This window comes from Notamacropus eugenii, chromosome 2 (genome assembly GCF_028372415.1).
Source record: "Notamacropus eugenii isolate mMacEug1 chromosome 2, mMacEug1.pri_v2, whole genome shotgun sequence".
In the NCBI taxonomy this organism is placed as follows: Eukaryota; Metazoa; Chordata; class Mammalia; order Diprotodontia; family Macropodidae; genus Notamacropus; species Notamacropus eugenii.
This window is the reverse complement of record NC_092873.1, coordinates 7,784,037-7,800,785: the sequence shown is the minus strand read 5'-3', so window position 1 is coordinate 7,800,785 and position 16,749 is coordinate 7,784,037. Positions and strand designations below refer to the sequence as shown.

Below are 16,749 nucleotides of genomic sequence, written 5' to 3'. Positions count from 1 at the left end.
CCTGTGTGTGAAGGTAGCATTTGAGTTGACTTTTAAAGAATGAGTATGAATTCAGTAGGTAGAGATCATGGGAAAATAATGAGATGAAATGAACATTTTCAACCATGGAAACTCTGAGTAGAAAGGTAAAAAAGTGACACTGAAAAATCCAGTTTTTCTGGACAATATATACCTGTAAGAATTAAATATGGAAAGTTAGGATATTACACATTTGCACAGGGCCTTGATTTTGTCTGTAGTGCACACACTTAAACGTGGAACTTCAGTTTCATAACGTATAAAATGTCATACTTCACAGGATTGTTGTTGGAGGAGGTGTATTTTGTAAGCCTCTAAGTGCTATATTATATAATCTGTGTTAGTAATATTGGTTGGTAATAGGAGAACCATTGAAGAGACTGAACTGACTACGAGTATAAAGATCTCAAGGAGTGAACTCTTTCATGAAAAGAATAGTCAAAATATGATAATCTTTCATAAAATGGCCCCAAATATCAAACATCTTGTAAATATTCTGCCTAGTTTTTATAATTCTTCTCTCAGCATGGCATATAGGATAGTGCACTGGACACGATGCCGTGAATAGCTAGGTTCAGATTCTGCCTTTAACACGTTCCAGTTGTGCGAATCTTAACAAGTCTTTTAACTTCTCGGTGCCTCAGTACCTTCTTTTCTTTGAATCGGTGAGCTAACCAGTTCCCTCAGTGTCAGCTTCGCTTCTACTCCAGTATGTCTACATCCAGCAATTGGGTTCTCTCTTGTTGCCTCACTTCAGTTCAACAGTGAATGAATATATGAAGAATTGGAAGTTCCCAAGGAAAACCCAATAATCAAGTTCGTTGAAACTGTAACGACATAACGAACATTTCTAACTCTGGATTAGGTCTCAATTTGACTCCATATGTCTCTCAAGAATAAAGGGGCAGCTATTTTCTTTAGTGCTCAGAACCATTTTTGACCTTCCTCTGGTGTTTCAAGTTACCAGAGGTTTCGCCAATGAATAAATGAGGATGGATATTTCAATGTGTGAATATTACATACTTATTGATATTATAAATCTCTAAAGAGGAAACAGTGTTTCCATACAATTATGTAAAGCAAAACATGTTTATATTTCTAAAATAATTCACTATATTTTCATTATGTAGATATTAAGTATATAATCCCTTGGATGAATCTTATTTGTCCCACCCAGAATACACCTCAAAATACTTCCTTTTCACAAATATTTTTCTTTCATTGTGAAGAATTCTGAGCTTTCAGATTTTTTTATATCAATTAATTTGTCACTTAGAGATTGTGTTTCATTGCCTACAGTGCACACATAGAAATAGGTTATTGTCATCTTCAATGTAAATTTTTGACAACGCATTATTTTGCAATATGTGAGGATTTATACGTGGATATGATTTTGTCATTGCCAGAGTATTTGAATTCTAAGTATACTGCTACGGTTCAGCGGATTTTAAAATACTCATGTTTTTATTGACTTGCGTTTTTCTCTGTACAGATTTTATTAAACTTGTGAAAAATGAAGATGCAATACTTAGATATGATCGATCAGTGGTACGTAAAAAAGGACATTGTCCATTACTCACCAGGAAAGTGAAGAGTTTAGAAAACAAGATTTGTGGACTGCGGGAAGAATTATCAGAAACAAGGCAAATGGTGTCTGACTTAGAGCAACAAAAAGCAGAATGGAAAAGAGAACTCCTTAGCACCAGGTATGGAACTCATGATTTTAAACAAATCCTTGGAAGCTTTTCTCTTACCGTTGAAGAAATGTGATAGAGGATTTGAGGTTAGGAAGGCCAAAATACCACCTCATTCAAACAGTATTATGAATGAGCCCTACTTACTCATTTTTACTCTGTGGATATCAGGTAGAGATGCATTTGTAGTGAATTTTGAAAACTGTAACACAAGTAGCTGTGTTTCATTTTTTTCAACATGAAGTAAAAAATCACTTCACTAATCAATAGTAATGGAAAAGTGGATGTAATTTCATATGCATCCCCCTCTACACTTTTCACCGGCGAATTTGAAATGTATCAGAACTCGGGAATTTGGAAATAATCTTTTGTTCCAGCTCCATACAATTTATGGAATTTCTCTTCATTGAATACAAGAAACAAAAGCATCCAAGTGAATATATGATACAGTTTTGATAGAATTAAAATGCCCTGGAGCAGCCTGGATAAAAAAAATGGGTTCCCCTCTGATTTTGATGACAACTGGCAGAGGGGCAATAAGTGCCACGCAAAGACCAGAGTACCACGGGCAGGTCACCTGGAATGAATTCACAAACTCAAACATTTTTGACATCAAGGTAAAGCTTTCTGACACTTTTCAGCAGCAAGGGTTCTTAGGGAAACTGCAACCCTAGCTGGGTACAGGTAAAGTTTATATACGATAGTCTATAGGAAAACATGTGCCAAATATGCTAAGCAGATGACTCAAGGTGAGACTAGGCAATGGTTAAGCAGAGGTTATTTGTTAAAGGAACATGTAATTTTGGTATCTACCTGGCAGGTATTATACGCAGAGTTCACAGGGAAATAGCATAAGGAGGAGTGGCAACTGCATAGAGATGCGGTTTTAGGACTGAAACATCCCTAAGTCCACTAGTGGTCAGGACAGACTAACGGATGCCAGATTGGTCTCACGAATATCTTGTTGGACAAGAAAAATGTAAGGGAGTGTTCCTATATCTAAATCGAGGAAACATATGATGGGTCAATGAGTAGTCAATGTCGTTCTGGCCATGTTCACAGACTGTTCAGCCAGCACACAGCTGTTCAAACTTCTGAATTCTATGGTTGTAACTGGCTATTGTATCAGGTAAGGAGATAATAGTTGTTGCTGTGACAGGCTGTTTTCTTGCACTGGGGAGAAACTGCCTGAGATAATGTTTTGAGGCTAGGGAGAAATGCGATTTTGAAAGAGAAACGTGATTTTAGAATTGTGTCCAAGCACAGGCACCCAAGAACTCCATCAGTTTCTGACACATCCTGACTTTGTGAGCCTGTGCAAGTTACGTTTATTCTCAGTGTAATAGAGAACAGAAACAGGTCAACTCAAAAGTGTAGAGCACGGACCACTCTGCATGAACAGAGGGAGTTCCTTGACAGGGAGTTCTCTACATAGATCGAGTTCCCAATAAATTAATCTTCTTTTCCTTTAGAAATCCAGATGAGTATATTCAATGGTATTTCATCCTTATTTCTACTGCATTGTCATTGAAAAAGGACAATTTTCTTCTAGGGTTCCCGGGAAGCAAGAAGAAATTGAGCAAGACGCTGAAGAAAAGCTAGTTCTAAAAATGAGTCACCAGTTCAGAAAAAAAGAACGATGTGGTGGAAAAGTGGAGCTAAGACAGGAATTTCAATACCCTCTCAGAACTCTGGACCTGGAATTGAGAACAGAAACAAATCATTCGAAACAGGTAAATTGGAATTTTAAAGTCACTATTTCCATCTGTTCTTGGTAAGAAAACTTGTGGGTTCCCTGGGAGTGGGGAAGTGAACATCATACTCTTTTTAATCTTGAGAAAGGACTAGGATTTTTATGTCTAGTGTAAGTAAGTTGGGTCTAATCATTTGTAGATATGTACTCATGAATATAAAAAAATATATATCCCATGCAGTAGCATTAGAATGTAAAATTGCAGTCTAAAGAGCCATGAAAGAGTAAAGTGAAATTAGTACTTTTTAAAGTATGTCTCACAGTAGAGGATCACTATGGCGTAGTGAATAGAACTAACCTGATATCCCGAGAAACCTGGGTTCAAATGTTGCCACGGAGTTCATCTCACCTAACCCTGAGCCAAAGGTTTCAAAGTCCCCCAGACCTGTCCATAGAACTCAGTACTGGAGGATCTGTTTGACACCACTGCTCTATCCTCAACTTTGATAGCAACATAAGTTCCAGAGGATTCCTCTCCATTTTTAGAGAGAGTCTCCTTATCTGAAAATACTTTGGGCAATGCAAGTGCAAGTTCGTTCTCTTTTTCTCTTCCTTTCACTACACTTTAGCACACATCCTTCAGGCTTTCAGAAGAGTTTATTGGTCTCTAGGGTCTTTATGTTTTACTTATTTACGTGTTGATTTACTTAAAATTATTGCAGACTTTCTACATGGAGGAAATGCAAATTCTCAGTAAGTCAGAGTACTGGACTGAGCCTATTCATAACATGATATTTAGTGAGGATTACTGTCAAATTATACAATTAGTTACAAAATTAGGTTCATACGTATGAGTTGGGGGAAATAGGTTTAGATAGCATTTTGCCTGAAAAGATATAAGAATCGTGGCCAGTTCTAAACTAAAGTTGATTTATTGATGTTATTTGAGAACCCAAAAGCTAGCGTAATTTTGCATCTTATTCAGAAAAGTATAGCTACCAAAATAGAGAAGGTGAAAAGCACTCTCTACTCTGAAGTGAATAAGTAGATAGGCTTATGTTGTTTAACTCATTTGTGGCTTCCTCAGAATTATGCTCGCTAATAAGCAGAATGGCAAACAGGATGAGGAAGGCCCTTGGGGACCATGACTTTTGAGGATCTGTTCAAGAAAATAGAGCTATTGATCCTTTTATGTTCAAGTTTTTGAAGGAGAGTCATGTGGAAGAAGGACGAAGCTTGCTCTGCTTCAGTGTAAGGATAAGAGCTAAGAGCCATGGATAAGAGTTGCACAAATGTACATTTTTAAGATTAATGAGAAAAAACTTGCCAACAAAGAGAACCATCCACAAATCGAATGAGTTCACTTGAGATATGGTATCTATCCTCACCTGTGAAGACTTCAAGCTGAGGCTTGTAAGAGTTAAGGACTTAACCCTGGGTGTGGATCGCCCTGAGGAGTGATTGAGGTTCCTTTCCAACTTTGAAATGCTTTCCTTCTTGTTGCTTTTCCTTTTCAGTAGCCTGTTTTTCTTTGAGTTTTTAAAGTTAGTTTCCGTGCTTTGTCCGATTCTGTATTCCATTTAAAGGTAAAATGTTGTTGCTGACTGTTGAAGGAAAATGGTGATGAAAATTTTATGAACTTCTTGTCCGCAGGACGAAGAAGAGCTAAAGGAAACTCAAGGACCACTTTTTCCGGAGCTAAATGTTATAGCTTTGCAAAGTGGGATTCTGAACAATCCTCTTTCGAAGCAGAAAGAAAACAAAACAACTGCTTCCAAAATCACTCAGACTTCTGAGGTATTTACTTTGGTCATTTTCAAATCTAACTACATATTTTGAAAGTTCAGATTTCGGTTCTTCATTTTGGGACATCTTTGTTATCCTCAGTCCCGTCCATCTGTCTGCAACAGATAGTTCAGGACACAGCTAGTGACTAAAATCAGCACAATACTGTTTGTCTTGCTTGACCGTTTCTTTTTCTTTTAATTGAATGATCTCTCCCGAGACCCAACTTTACGTCTACTGAAAAAAGTTCCTGGTGCACAACAGTGCCTCTTCCTTTCTGGACATAGGAAAGGGGCAGCACATCAGTGTCACTAACTCCTAGCTTAGAGAGAGAAAGGAATGCAACTAGGTAGAAGGTGACACCTCAAACACAAACCATTTTTCTTCCTTGATTAAGGGATATCATCTGCTTGTACTTTTCAGGGAAGAGAGTGAGGGTTCTGAAATATATGTTAATAGATTGCTCTATTTCACCTTCTTGTCTCCCTCATCTTTCATTAAAGAAAAGGAATAAAAGTATTTGCCACAGAAATAAATTTCACTTAGGTTTCTGACATAAGGCTCTATCCGGGCCATGAATTCCTCCATTCGCTCACATTCATCATTGCTCAGCATGATAGAAACACAAGTTTCTCAAATGCCAAAATTAGAAATTTTCATTTTCTTCTGTTTTTCAACAGTTGTTTGAAGTAAACCATTTGGGTTGTTGGCCCTTAGTAGTCCTTTGGTGCTTGCACACTGGAGTGCTTCATTGAACTCACCTGTGACCAATTCATGCTCTCCTTCTGGCTTTTTAGAAAAGATATCATAGAATGCAGCTTCTAAGCTATTGGACAAAACTCTGTTCTCTGGTCCTGAACGGGATCCAACGCTCATGGAGGAGTTTGGTTGTGATGGGAGTGCAATAGTCATATTTTATTATTTGGCCCCAATAATTCTTTCATCATTTCTTTAACATGTCATGGTTAAGACTAGGTTACCATCAGTAGGGGACCACATTCTAGGCCTGACTTTTCCCTTCCCTAAAATGAGAGATTTCAACTTGATAACTTCTAAAAGTTTTAAATCAATGATGCTATGAAAATGCAACACATCCATGAGAAAATCGATTATTCGTAAGACTTCTACTAAGAAACATAAGACTTATGAGTTCATTGTTCTGGAGTGAAGTTCATTGTACCAGGGCAAGGAGTCTCCATTTAGGACAAATTCTTAATATCAACTGCTGAAAGGAAATAAGCTATTGAAAAAAGTGTGCTAGATTTGGAGTCTGAAGAGACCTGGATTGAGATATTGCTGCTGATACTTACTGAGTGTGATAATGGACAGGTTGTTCAATAATGTATCCTAACCTAAGTTCTAATCTGTAAAACGGGGAGAAGAATATCAATATTTCCCGCATCAGGGTGTGGCAAGGCTTAGGTGAGACAATGTATGGGAAGTACTTTGCTGAATACCACCAAAGGCAATGTGTCACGAAGACTTTAGAGAGGGCTGGAAGGACTTATGTGAACTGATGATGAGTGACAGGAGCAGCACCAGGAAAATATTGTATGCAGGAACAACCAGAGTGTGTGAGGAAATATTCTTGTAGATGTAGTACCTCGTTGCATTGCAAGGACTTAAAAAATTCCCTTTGGCTTCTTGAAGCAAAATGCCTTCCACATGCTGAGAAACAACTATGAAATTTGATCGCAGAATGTAGCACAGCATTGTCTTTTCTGTTACATTTTGTTTTATGGTTTCCCCCGTTCATTTTAATTCTTCTAGGGAGTATAACTAAGGTAAAAATGCACTTAATAGGAATGTATGTATAGATACAAGATACTAGATAAGATATAAGACAAGATATTGATGCTCTATAAGATCGTACACCGTGTAAGGCAGTAAGTGGAGAGAGAAGAAGAAAGGAGGTGGGGGAAAGGGAAAAGAATCTAAGATATACAGAAGAGATTGCACAACACTGAAAATGAGTAAAATAACTCAACATAGAAGAGGCAGTTTGAAAATATTAAGTATTTTAATTCTATTAACAATATGACTTATCAGCGTGGAATAGAATGGACAGAGCAAAGGAAATAAAATATAAGCTTTCTAGGCCTAAAAGTACACTCCATGTCTTTTGATTAATGAAGCACTTTTAAAATGTGTTCTTTGTGAAAACTGACTCTGAGAGAAATGTGAAATAGGGCAAACTCCCTCATTTTAATTTTGTTTTACTAAAGTATGCTTCTTGGTACCTTGGCGTTTATGTGGAATTGCTAGGGAATAATCAGCATCCATAACTTTATTTTGAGTAGCACTTTTTTTCTGTTTATTATGTTTAGATTCCTGACAGCCATGAGAAAGAAAAATATCTGTTCGACAAAAATCAAATCTTAGAGGATGAAAATGCCATGCTCAAACTCGAAGTAGATACACTAAAAATTAAGAATCGAGACAAAGAAAACCATATAGAAATTTTAAAGGAAAAGAATGATTATCTTCATCAGAAATTACAGTTGAATGCAGAAATACTAACAGCAATCAGAGTACAGTACAGTGAAGAAGTAAATGTTGTGACAGCTGAGAATGCAGTGCTGAATTCTAAATTGGACACTGCAAAACAAAACACAGAGAGACTAGAGGGCGAAATTGAATCATACAGGTCTCGTCTGATGTCTGTTATTGACGATTATGAGCAAAGTGAGGCGTCCAAGCTAGCCCTTGAACATTCCTTTCAGGAAGCAAGAGATGAGTGGCTTCATGTACAGGACAAGTTATACAGTGACTTGTCTAGTTTAAGAGAGAACCATGCTTTGCTTTCTGAAGAACTCTCTCAGGCTGAAAGTGGAGCCAAGAGTTTAGAAAATGAGCTAGGCCATGTCTATGAATCCCTCAGACAAAAGACATATATTGTAGAAAACACACAGAGAGAACTGAACCATGCTGAAGAGAAGGCAAAGGAACTTGAAGAAACAAATCGAGTGTTAAAGGAAAAACTCAGCAGATGTAGTTTGGAAAATGAATCTCTCCAAGAAAGATTAGGGCAAATCCAGAGTGAAAATATGGTGCTTCAGCAAGCGCTTGAAGACACACAGAAGAAAGTCACGATGAAAGAAAAGCAACTGCGTGATGCCCAGGTACAGTTTATTGATCTCTTCAACAAAATTTATGCTGATAGTGAAAAACAACTTCTTCTAGTAGAAGACAGCAAGAAAGTGTTAGTCAGTGAATGTAACCACTTAGGAGAACAAATGTGTAAATATGAAATTGAGAAGGCTGAAAGAGGGTTCGGTCATTAAATGTCTTGGACAAAGATAAAGCTTTTTGAAATGAAAGTCAAAGTAATTTTAATCAAGATAATTTAGGAATTTGAATTCTCAACAGGCTGGTGAGGTTATCAACTTTCACTGGGAAAATGCTGATATGTAAGAATTGAGAATGAGAATCCATAATATGATAAACAGAACAAGTAATATCGTGATTTTGAAGATAATATGATTGCAATAATAAGTAAATATCCTGTAATAAAATATAAGTAATTAACTTAAATGAAAATAATGTGACATATAAAATAATAATTTAAAAACAATATAAAACTAAAATTAGAAAACGCTTTTGTGGATAAGATGACTCATTTTGATTGAAGAAATTCTAGTGGCCATGACATTTTGGTTTCATAAATATTTGTAAGGGAAATCGCTAGTGTATAAACACAAATAATTTTTTATATTATTAATTTTCCTAATATTCTATTTGAATATTGAAATGGAATAAATTAATTCCAACGCTGAAGTTTAAGAGAAGTCTTACCAAAAAATGCTAGGAATAATGTAACAGTTGAAAGATAACATTTCTTTTGAGATACTCTGGAATATTCCCATTAGACATCTCATTAACATTTAAACATGCTCAACATTCTGACGAGTTTCAATTCAGATTCCTCTGAACTACTCTTTGCAACGCTAACGACAGGATGATAGTTGTAGTGAAAATCCAGAGTCTAGACACTCCTTTTCTTTTCAATTTAGGACGGTAATTCTATTGAAAAAGAGGTTAATTTTGGGGTTACTAATATTATTTTTTATTGTGCTTCACTACCAATTTTTTTTTAATCTCAGTACTTTTTATTGTTTTACTAATAATTCTTGCTCGGTGTGCAAAATTGCAAGTTCTGGTATCACTGCCTTTTAGTTGTTGAGTAAGAACAGCTTTACACAGTCTAATAGCAGCTCTCATTTTCTGTGATTTGTCATATATACAATGAGCGTCCATTGTACCATATATTGTACTGGGTAATAATTTCATCTAAAAAATATGAAAATTTTATCTTGTCATTCAATGGTAGAATTTAGTTAACATGTAAGAATTCAGTGAATTGCGCCCATTTTACTTTCTCAACTTTACATTGTCTTCTTTTAGCCTTACGTTTTCTTCAAAACAACTTACCAGACTTGAGTTAAATTTAGTTTCACAAAGTATTTCAACTTGTCTAATAGGAGAAAACATTTTGATTTCTTTTGATTTGGGGCTTCATTTGGTATTCATAATTTATGCAATAACTTGCCTGGCACTATGATGAAAGCAGAGATGAATTTCTGCAGTATAACAGTCCATAAACACACGACTTTGTATCTCTGTGTGTATATTTGCTTATACACATATGTGAATGAATGAATACGTCTGCAGGTACAAAACTCTGATTTTGTAATGTGCTATATATGCATAAGTGGGAGAGCTAGCATATTTTCCGCAGTTTGATTTTTTTTTGCCGATGGACTGAAACAAGGCGTGTAATTCCTATCAGAACAGGAAAAGGAATTCTTTGAAGGCTTAGCAAAGACTCTTGAAGATGGGAACAGCAGCTAGTGACCATATGTGTTCTTCTCATTGTGGCTTTGAGCAAAGCACATCATTCATGTGAAGCGCTTTTACCAAGCCTGACATGCGTACCAGTACCTACGTTCCTTCCCCCGAGTTAAACAATGAGAGGAAGGAAAATTCAAACGTTTCTTGTAGATGTCCTCTTCATTCTAAAGGTTGGTGCATAGAAATGAGGCAGTTAACTTTTCTGAAAAACGGAATGGGAAACCATTAATGTGGCTATCAAGTACAAAAAAGTATCCATTCCTCCCCGCTCATTCCATTCCCTTCCATGTGAGTCTCACCTATAATATTTTAGTCCCTAGATAACTTTTGAGGTGATACTATTATGCTCAAAAAACAGGCAATGGGAAATCAGGCTGAATGTTTGAGCAAGTAGAAAGATCTCATTTGACCCATGCTAAATGAAGGTTGAGTAGAATAATCAAAAGAGCTTTCTCGTGTCAGGAGCCAAGTGTCAATCTTTGTCCCTAGAAACGACTAACGTTAGGAGCTTGGGTAACTCAACTAACCTCTTTGGAGTTTGGTTTTTCTCATGTGCAACATGTGGGAATTTTGTTAAATGACATCTAAGATATTAATACCGCAAATCTATGAAAATTATGAATATGTTGATGAAATTAAATTGCATGCAGAACTATAATGACTTTTGATGTGAATTTTGACATGATATTTATTTCACATGAGCTAATTTTGCTTTCTGAAATCAGCAATAGAAATAATTTGGACATATATCTCTCAGGCCAGAGAAAGAAATCTTCAGCGAGAAGTTCCTGTTTCTGGCAACTACCAAGCCATGAGAATAGTTTCGCAACAAGTTACATCATTTTATCGAAGGAATTATGAAGAGAAGGAAAAACTACCGAAGCAAGTAGATGAAACCAAAAGTAAAGTATGTATGCAAAAAGATCAATAATTTGTTCCTGATGAATGGAAATTGTGTGCAGTGTGACATTTCCCTTTTTCTCGTCAACAGTATAAATTTTCTGAACGCTCTGTCAATTAAGTCGAATTAAATTAGACCTACAAACTCCACAATGTGTGCACACGAATTTCAATACAAATATTCACTCATGATGTCCTTGACAATTTGGTTTATCTGTCTTTACAGAAAGCGTGAGGTGTTTTCCCAAGGACCCATAATGCCTAAATCATTTCTATGATTCCTTATGTTTAGAAAGATCTTTACCATTATTTTCTCTTTTAATTCCGAAGCAATACTGTGAAGTAGAAATTACTTGTTTACTTACGTTGAAACTTCTCCTTGAACAACAGGAAAAGGTTGTCTCTTCACAATTTGTAAATATGTAAATTGTACCTGCAAAATGCAATTGAGAATTCAAGTAATGAGATGGATGATTTCATTAATATCCTCTAACTTCATCGATCTGATCTCACCATGTAGATTTCTGGCTCCATACCTTCTTCACACTCTTCTTCTGGCTTACACACAGTTACACGTCCTCATCTGCACTACCCGTCAAAAACCTATCGACTCTTTACCTCCAGCATGCTTGTGCCTTCCAAAAGCATGATTCGTTTGCCATAATGCCATTGGGACTTTTCACCCATATGGATTTCTGAATCTCCTGAAATCCACTTTTCATTTGATATGACCTCATTGGGTATTTATTGCTTTATGCTGTTCACATCTGTTAACAAACTATTACTTCCGTGTTCTACCTCTTGTTTGCCCAACTATCATAGATTTCCTTGAGGACAGTGATCATTTAGACTTCGTTATTTTTGATAGAACGTTGTTTTCAAAGCATGCTGTCAAGAGAAGTAATTGTTATTATTTTTTCAGTACAAGTAGTACTAGTAGTAGTTCTAGTACTAGTAGTTCTAGTGATAGTAGTACTTGTAGTGGTAGCACTAGCAGTAGAAAAACAGGAACAAGGAAACTCAATGTTTTCTGTTGATTTTGCCAGGAGTTGCAAGTTTACCTAAAATTAAATTTGTTCTAAGGTAATGGTTGGGCTAGAGTACTTTGAGTTTCTCTAGTCTGATTTTATATAAAGTTTCAATTTCCCAGACGCCAAAAGTAGAAATTCAATACGAAAGTATTGTAGTTTCTGTGATCATTCTTCGAAATTATTAAAATGAAAGTGCAGTTAAGCGTACAATAGCATGACAGTTAAATTCTTCTAGCCCCTTCCCTTTAATACTATCAAATAGCTTTCTCCATTGTCAGTTGCTTTCCCACATTTCCATGTATTTCTGCATGCTATTCATCATGGTGGAAGGCACAACGTATAGTAAGGGAGATTTCTGAGATTCTTCCAACCGCAATTTCACCCTGGTAGTCACCATAACTTGAAAAGTAAGTAAGTAACTCTGCCAAAGCAGGTTAAAAAAGAACTTTGGATGATGAGATATTTCTCCACTTAGACGTATGTTGGGGGAATTAGCGATAGAAATTTGCGTCTGGGGTTAGAAAAATCTGACTTCAAATGTGTCCGGAGATTCTGTCTGTGTGATCCTAGGCAAGTCACTTAGTTTTTCTCAGTTTCCTCAGCCACAAAATGGGGATAATACTAGTACATACTTCTCAGGGTTGTTGTGAGAATCAAATGAGATCATTATTGTAAATCTCTTATGTTTATGGCCTTTATTGTTGGCACATATTGGACACTTAGGAAATGCTAGTTTCCCTGCTCCAAAAGCATAAAGACCAATGTCCACTATATATAAATAATACTGCCTGCCACATTTGGATAATCATCTCCTAATATTGCAAAAGAGTTTTCTTAACCTGGCCAATTTCAGTGTACTCAGCTTAGTTAAGAAACTATTATGAATTCCAATCTCATTCTTCTGAAAATGACTTTTCTTTTCAATGTCCATGCTTGAGAAATTTTTCAAGGTGTCAGAAATGAGCACTGGAATGAAATAAGTTCTGTTTCCCAAGCAACGCCCCTATCACTTCTTGTCTTCATTTCTCTCACCTTCTTTCTGAAAGACTTGGATTAAAATATGAACCTTCATAAGCTTTTGGCTTCAGGTTGCAGTCAAGAAACGAGGTGTGAACTGACTCCTGGAAGGTATACCAAGCAAGCAGTAACTTAGAGTCCATCGTTGGCAGCAAGAAGTAGGTCATTTTATGGGCATTCTGGCCAAACTGGCACCATTTCTTGTGTAATTTCCCTGATCGTGTAAGTTTTCAGTATGTAAGAATTTAGTGAAATTACAGTTTCTTCCTTGTTCAAACGTTATTTCATCAACTAGTGAATACTGTCTATGTGAACAACACTGTGATAGATCCTGAGCAGGATAAAAGACTGTGTGTCAGACGTGCACTGTCTCCTTGAAGAATTTTCACTCTCTGTGGAAGTTAACACAAAATAGAGAAACTTCATTTATAACAAACGGTAGAATTTAAACAACTACGAAGTGAAGAATTTTCCAGTAAGCATTTATAAAGGAGATATCACTAAAGTTGCACGTTAGAGCAGATGGTAGTAATCCATTCATGTTTTTCCTAATGCAAACATTACTTGATGCAATTTGGTTGAGTTAGCAGCCCTACTGGAAGAGCAATTGCTGAATACCTACCTATTGTATATCTATATCTATCTATCTATCTGTCTATCTGTCTGTCTGTCTATCTATGTATCTATCTATCTATATTAACATGTACATTTATATTTATATATTTATTTATATTGATATATTTGTTCCTGTGTGCATGTGTATATGCACACACAAAAATATACATGTACACATACGTTGATACATGCACATATATGTGTGTGTTTTTACAAATATGTGTCTGAAGTTTGTTAAAACTCTGCATCTAAGGATGACTTTTCCAAGATTTTGTGTTCTGCTTCAGTCCATTGCCATCCAGATGGCTTTCGACAAATGATTTTCTGTCTTTAGGCTTCTGGTTCTTGATTTGTAAAATGAAGTACTAACTCATCAGTAGTGTCCATTATTGCTCGAACAGTCTATAGTTTTACGTGCGTGAAGTGCACTTCTGTTACACAATTAGCAATATGAAGGAATATAAATATTTCCCTCACAAGGGTGGTGCAAATTTTAGGTGAGATAATGTACTGAAAGTCCTTTCCAAAAACCTTGACATGTCTCAGATAGAATCATCAGTGTGAGACAGAATGTATGGAGAAAAGGAAACCAAATCTACTGAAAGACAGACAGCTTTGTGAGTTCAAAAATGGTGCCCAAATCTTCTGGTTGATGAAGCAGTTTCAGTCGTATTCTTTCAGCAAATTGATAGAAATGGGAAAGAGGTGAAAGTCCCTCAGTGAACTTTTTCTCTAAATACACTATGCTTCTTGGCCCCTTGGCGTTTCCTTTGAATTTTGAAGGAAATATCAGAATAAGTCATTTTATTTTGAATAACACTTTCTTTTCTTTTTCTTATGTTTAGGTTCCTGTTAGGAATGTAAAGGAAAAATACTTGCAGGAGAAAAATGAAATCATCCAGTATGAAGTTGCCATGCACAAAGTGGAATTAAAAACAGTAAAAATTAAGGATCAGCGAACCAGAAAGCACCACAGAGAAGAAACTGAAGCTTTGAAAGAGAAGAATGAGGAGCTTCAACAGGAATTAAAATGGAATAGAGAAGCATTAAGAAAAATCCGATTTCAATACAGTGGCCAAGTAAAGGTTCTGAAAGCTGAGAATGCAGCGCTGAACTCTCAATTGGAGAATGCAAAAGAAAACACAGAGAGACTAGAGAGCGAAATTGAATCATACAGGTCTCGTCTGATGTCTGTTATTGACGATTATGAGCAAAGTGAGGCGTCCAAACTAGCCCTTGAACATTCCTTTCAGGAAGCAAGAGATGAGTGGCTTCATGTACAGGACAAGTTAAACAGTGACTTGTCTAGTTTAAGAGAGAACCATGCTTTCCTTTCTGAAGAACTCTCTCAGGCTGAAAGTGGAGCCAAGAGTTTAGAAAATGAGCTAGGCCATGTCCATGAATCCCTCAGAGAAAAGACATATATTGTAGAAAACACACAGAGAGAACTGAACCATGCTGAAGAGAAGGCAAAGGAACTTGAAGAAACAAATCGAGTGTTGAAGGAAAAACTCAACAGATGTAGTTTGGAAAATGAATCTCTCCAAGAAAGATTAGGGCAAATCCAGAGTGAAAATATGGTGCTTCAGCAAGCGCTTGAAGACACACAGAAGAAAGTCACGATGAAAGAAAAGCAACTGCGTGATGCCCAGGTACAGTTTATTGATCTCTTCAACAAACTTTATGCTGATAGTGAAAAACAAGTTCTTCTAGTAGAGGAGAGCAAGAAAGTGTTAGTCAGTGAATGTAACCACTTTGGAGAAGAAATGTGTAAATATGAAATTGAGAAGGCTGAAAGAGGATTGGGTCATTAAATGTCATACTTGGACAAAGATAAAGCTTTTTGAAATGAAAGTCAAAGTAATTGTAATCAAAATAATTTAGGAATTTGAATTTTCAACAGGCTGGTGAGGTTATCAACTTTCATTGTGGAAATGCTGATATGTAAGAATTGAGAATGAGAATCCATAATATGATAAATAGAACAAGTAATATCATGATTTTGAAGATAATATGATTGCAATAATAAGTAAATATCCTGTAATAAAATATAAGTAATTAACCTAAATGAAAATAATGTGACATATAAAATAATAATTTAAAAACCAAATAAAACTAAAATTAGAAAATGCTTTTGTAGATAAGATGACTCATTTTGATTGAAGAAATTCTAGAGGCCATGACATTTTGGTTTCATAAATATTTGTAAGGGAAATCGCTAGTGTATAAACACAAATAATTTTTTATATTATTAATTTTCCTAATATTCTATTTGAATATTGAAATGGAATAAATTAATTCCAACGCTGAAGTTTAAGAGAAGTCTTACCAAAAAATGCTAGGAATAATGTAACAGTTGAAAGATAATATTTCTTTTGAGATACTCTGGAATATTCCCATTAGACATCTCATTAACATTTAAACATGCTCAACATTCTGACGAGTTTCAATTCAGATTCCTCTGAACTACTCTTTGCAAAGCTAACGACAGGATGATAGTTGTAGTGAAAATCCAGAGTCTAGACACTCCTTTTCTTTTCAATTTAGGACGGTAATTCTATTCAAAAAGAGGTTAATTTTGGGGTTACTAATATTATTTTTTATTGTGCTTCACTACCAATTTTTTTTTAATCTCAGTACTTTTTATTGTTTTACTAATAATTCTTGCTCGGTGTGCAAAATTGCAAGTTCTGGTATCACTGCCTTTTAGTTGTTGAATAAGAACAGCTTTACACAGTCTAATAGCAGCTCTCATTTTCTGTGATTTGTCATATATACAATGAGCGTCCATTGTACCATATATTGTACTGGGTAATAATTTCATCTAAAAAATATGAAAATTTTATCTTGTCATTCAATGGTAGAATTTAGTTAACATGTAAGAATTCAGTGAATTGCGCCCATTTTACTTTCTCAACTTTACATTGTCTTCTTTTAGCCTTACGTTTTCTTCAAAACAACTTACCAGACTTTAGTTAAATTTAGTTTCACAAAGTATTTCAACTTGTCTAATAGGAGAAAACATTTTGATTTCTTTTGATTTGGGGCTTCATTTGGTATTCATAATTTATGCAATAACTTGCCTGGCACTACGATGAAAGCAGAGATGAATTTCTGCAGTATAACAGTCCATAAACACACGACT

At 35.8% G+C, this 16,749-nt stretch overlaps 1 protein-coding gene across 1 annotated transcript in view; it reads left to right on the top strand.

Annotated features, from left to right (window-relative positions):
• LOC140522462 (ankyrin repeat domain-containing protein 26-like) overlaps nucleotides 1–15,611 on the top strand; it is a 34,532-nt gene extending 18,921 nt beyond the window's left edge. Inside the window, exons 13-18 of the mRNA XM_072637898.1 lie at nucleotides 1,511–1,724; nucleotides 3,265–3,445; nucleotides 5,059–5,202; nucleotides 7,518–7,739; nucleotides 10,799–10,948; nucleotides 14,450–15,611. Of these exons, the coding sequence (XP_072493999.1) occupies nucleotides 1,511–1,724; nucleotides 3,265–3,445; nucleotides 5,059–5,202; nucleotides 7,518–7,739; nucleotides 10,799–10,948; nucleotides 14,450–15,418 (1,880 nt within the window). The 3' untranslated portion in view covers nucleotides 15,419–15,611. The remainder of the gene's footprint in view (nucleotides 1–1,510; nucleotides 1,725–3,264; nucleotides 3,446–5,058; nucleotides 5,203–7,517; nucleotides 7,740–10,798; nucleotides 10,949–14,449) is intronic.
• The last annotated feature ends 1,138 nt before the right edge of the window (nucleotides 15,612–16,749 follow it).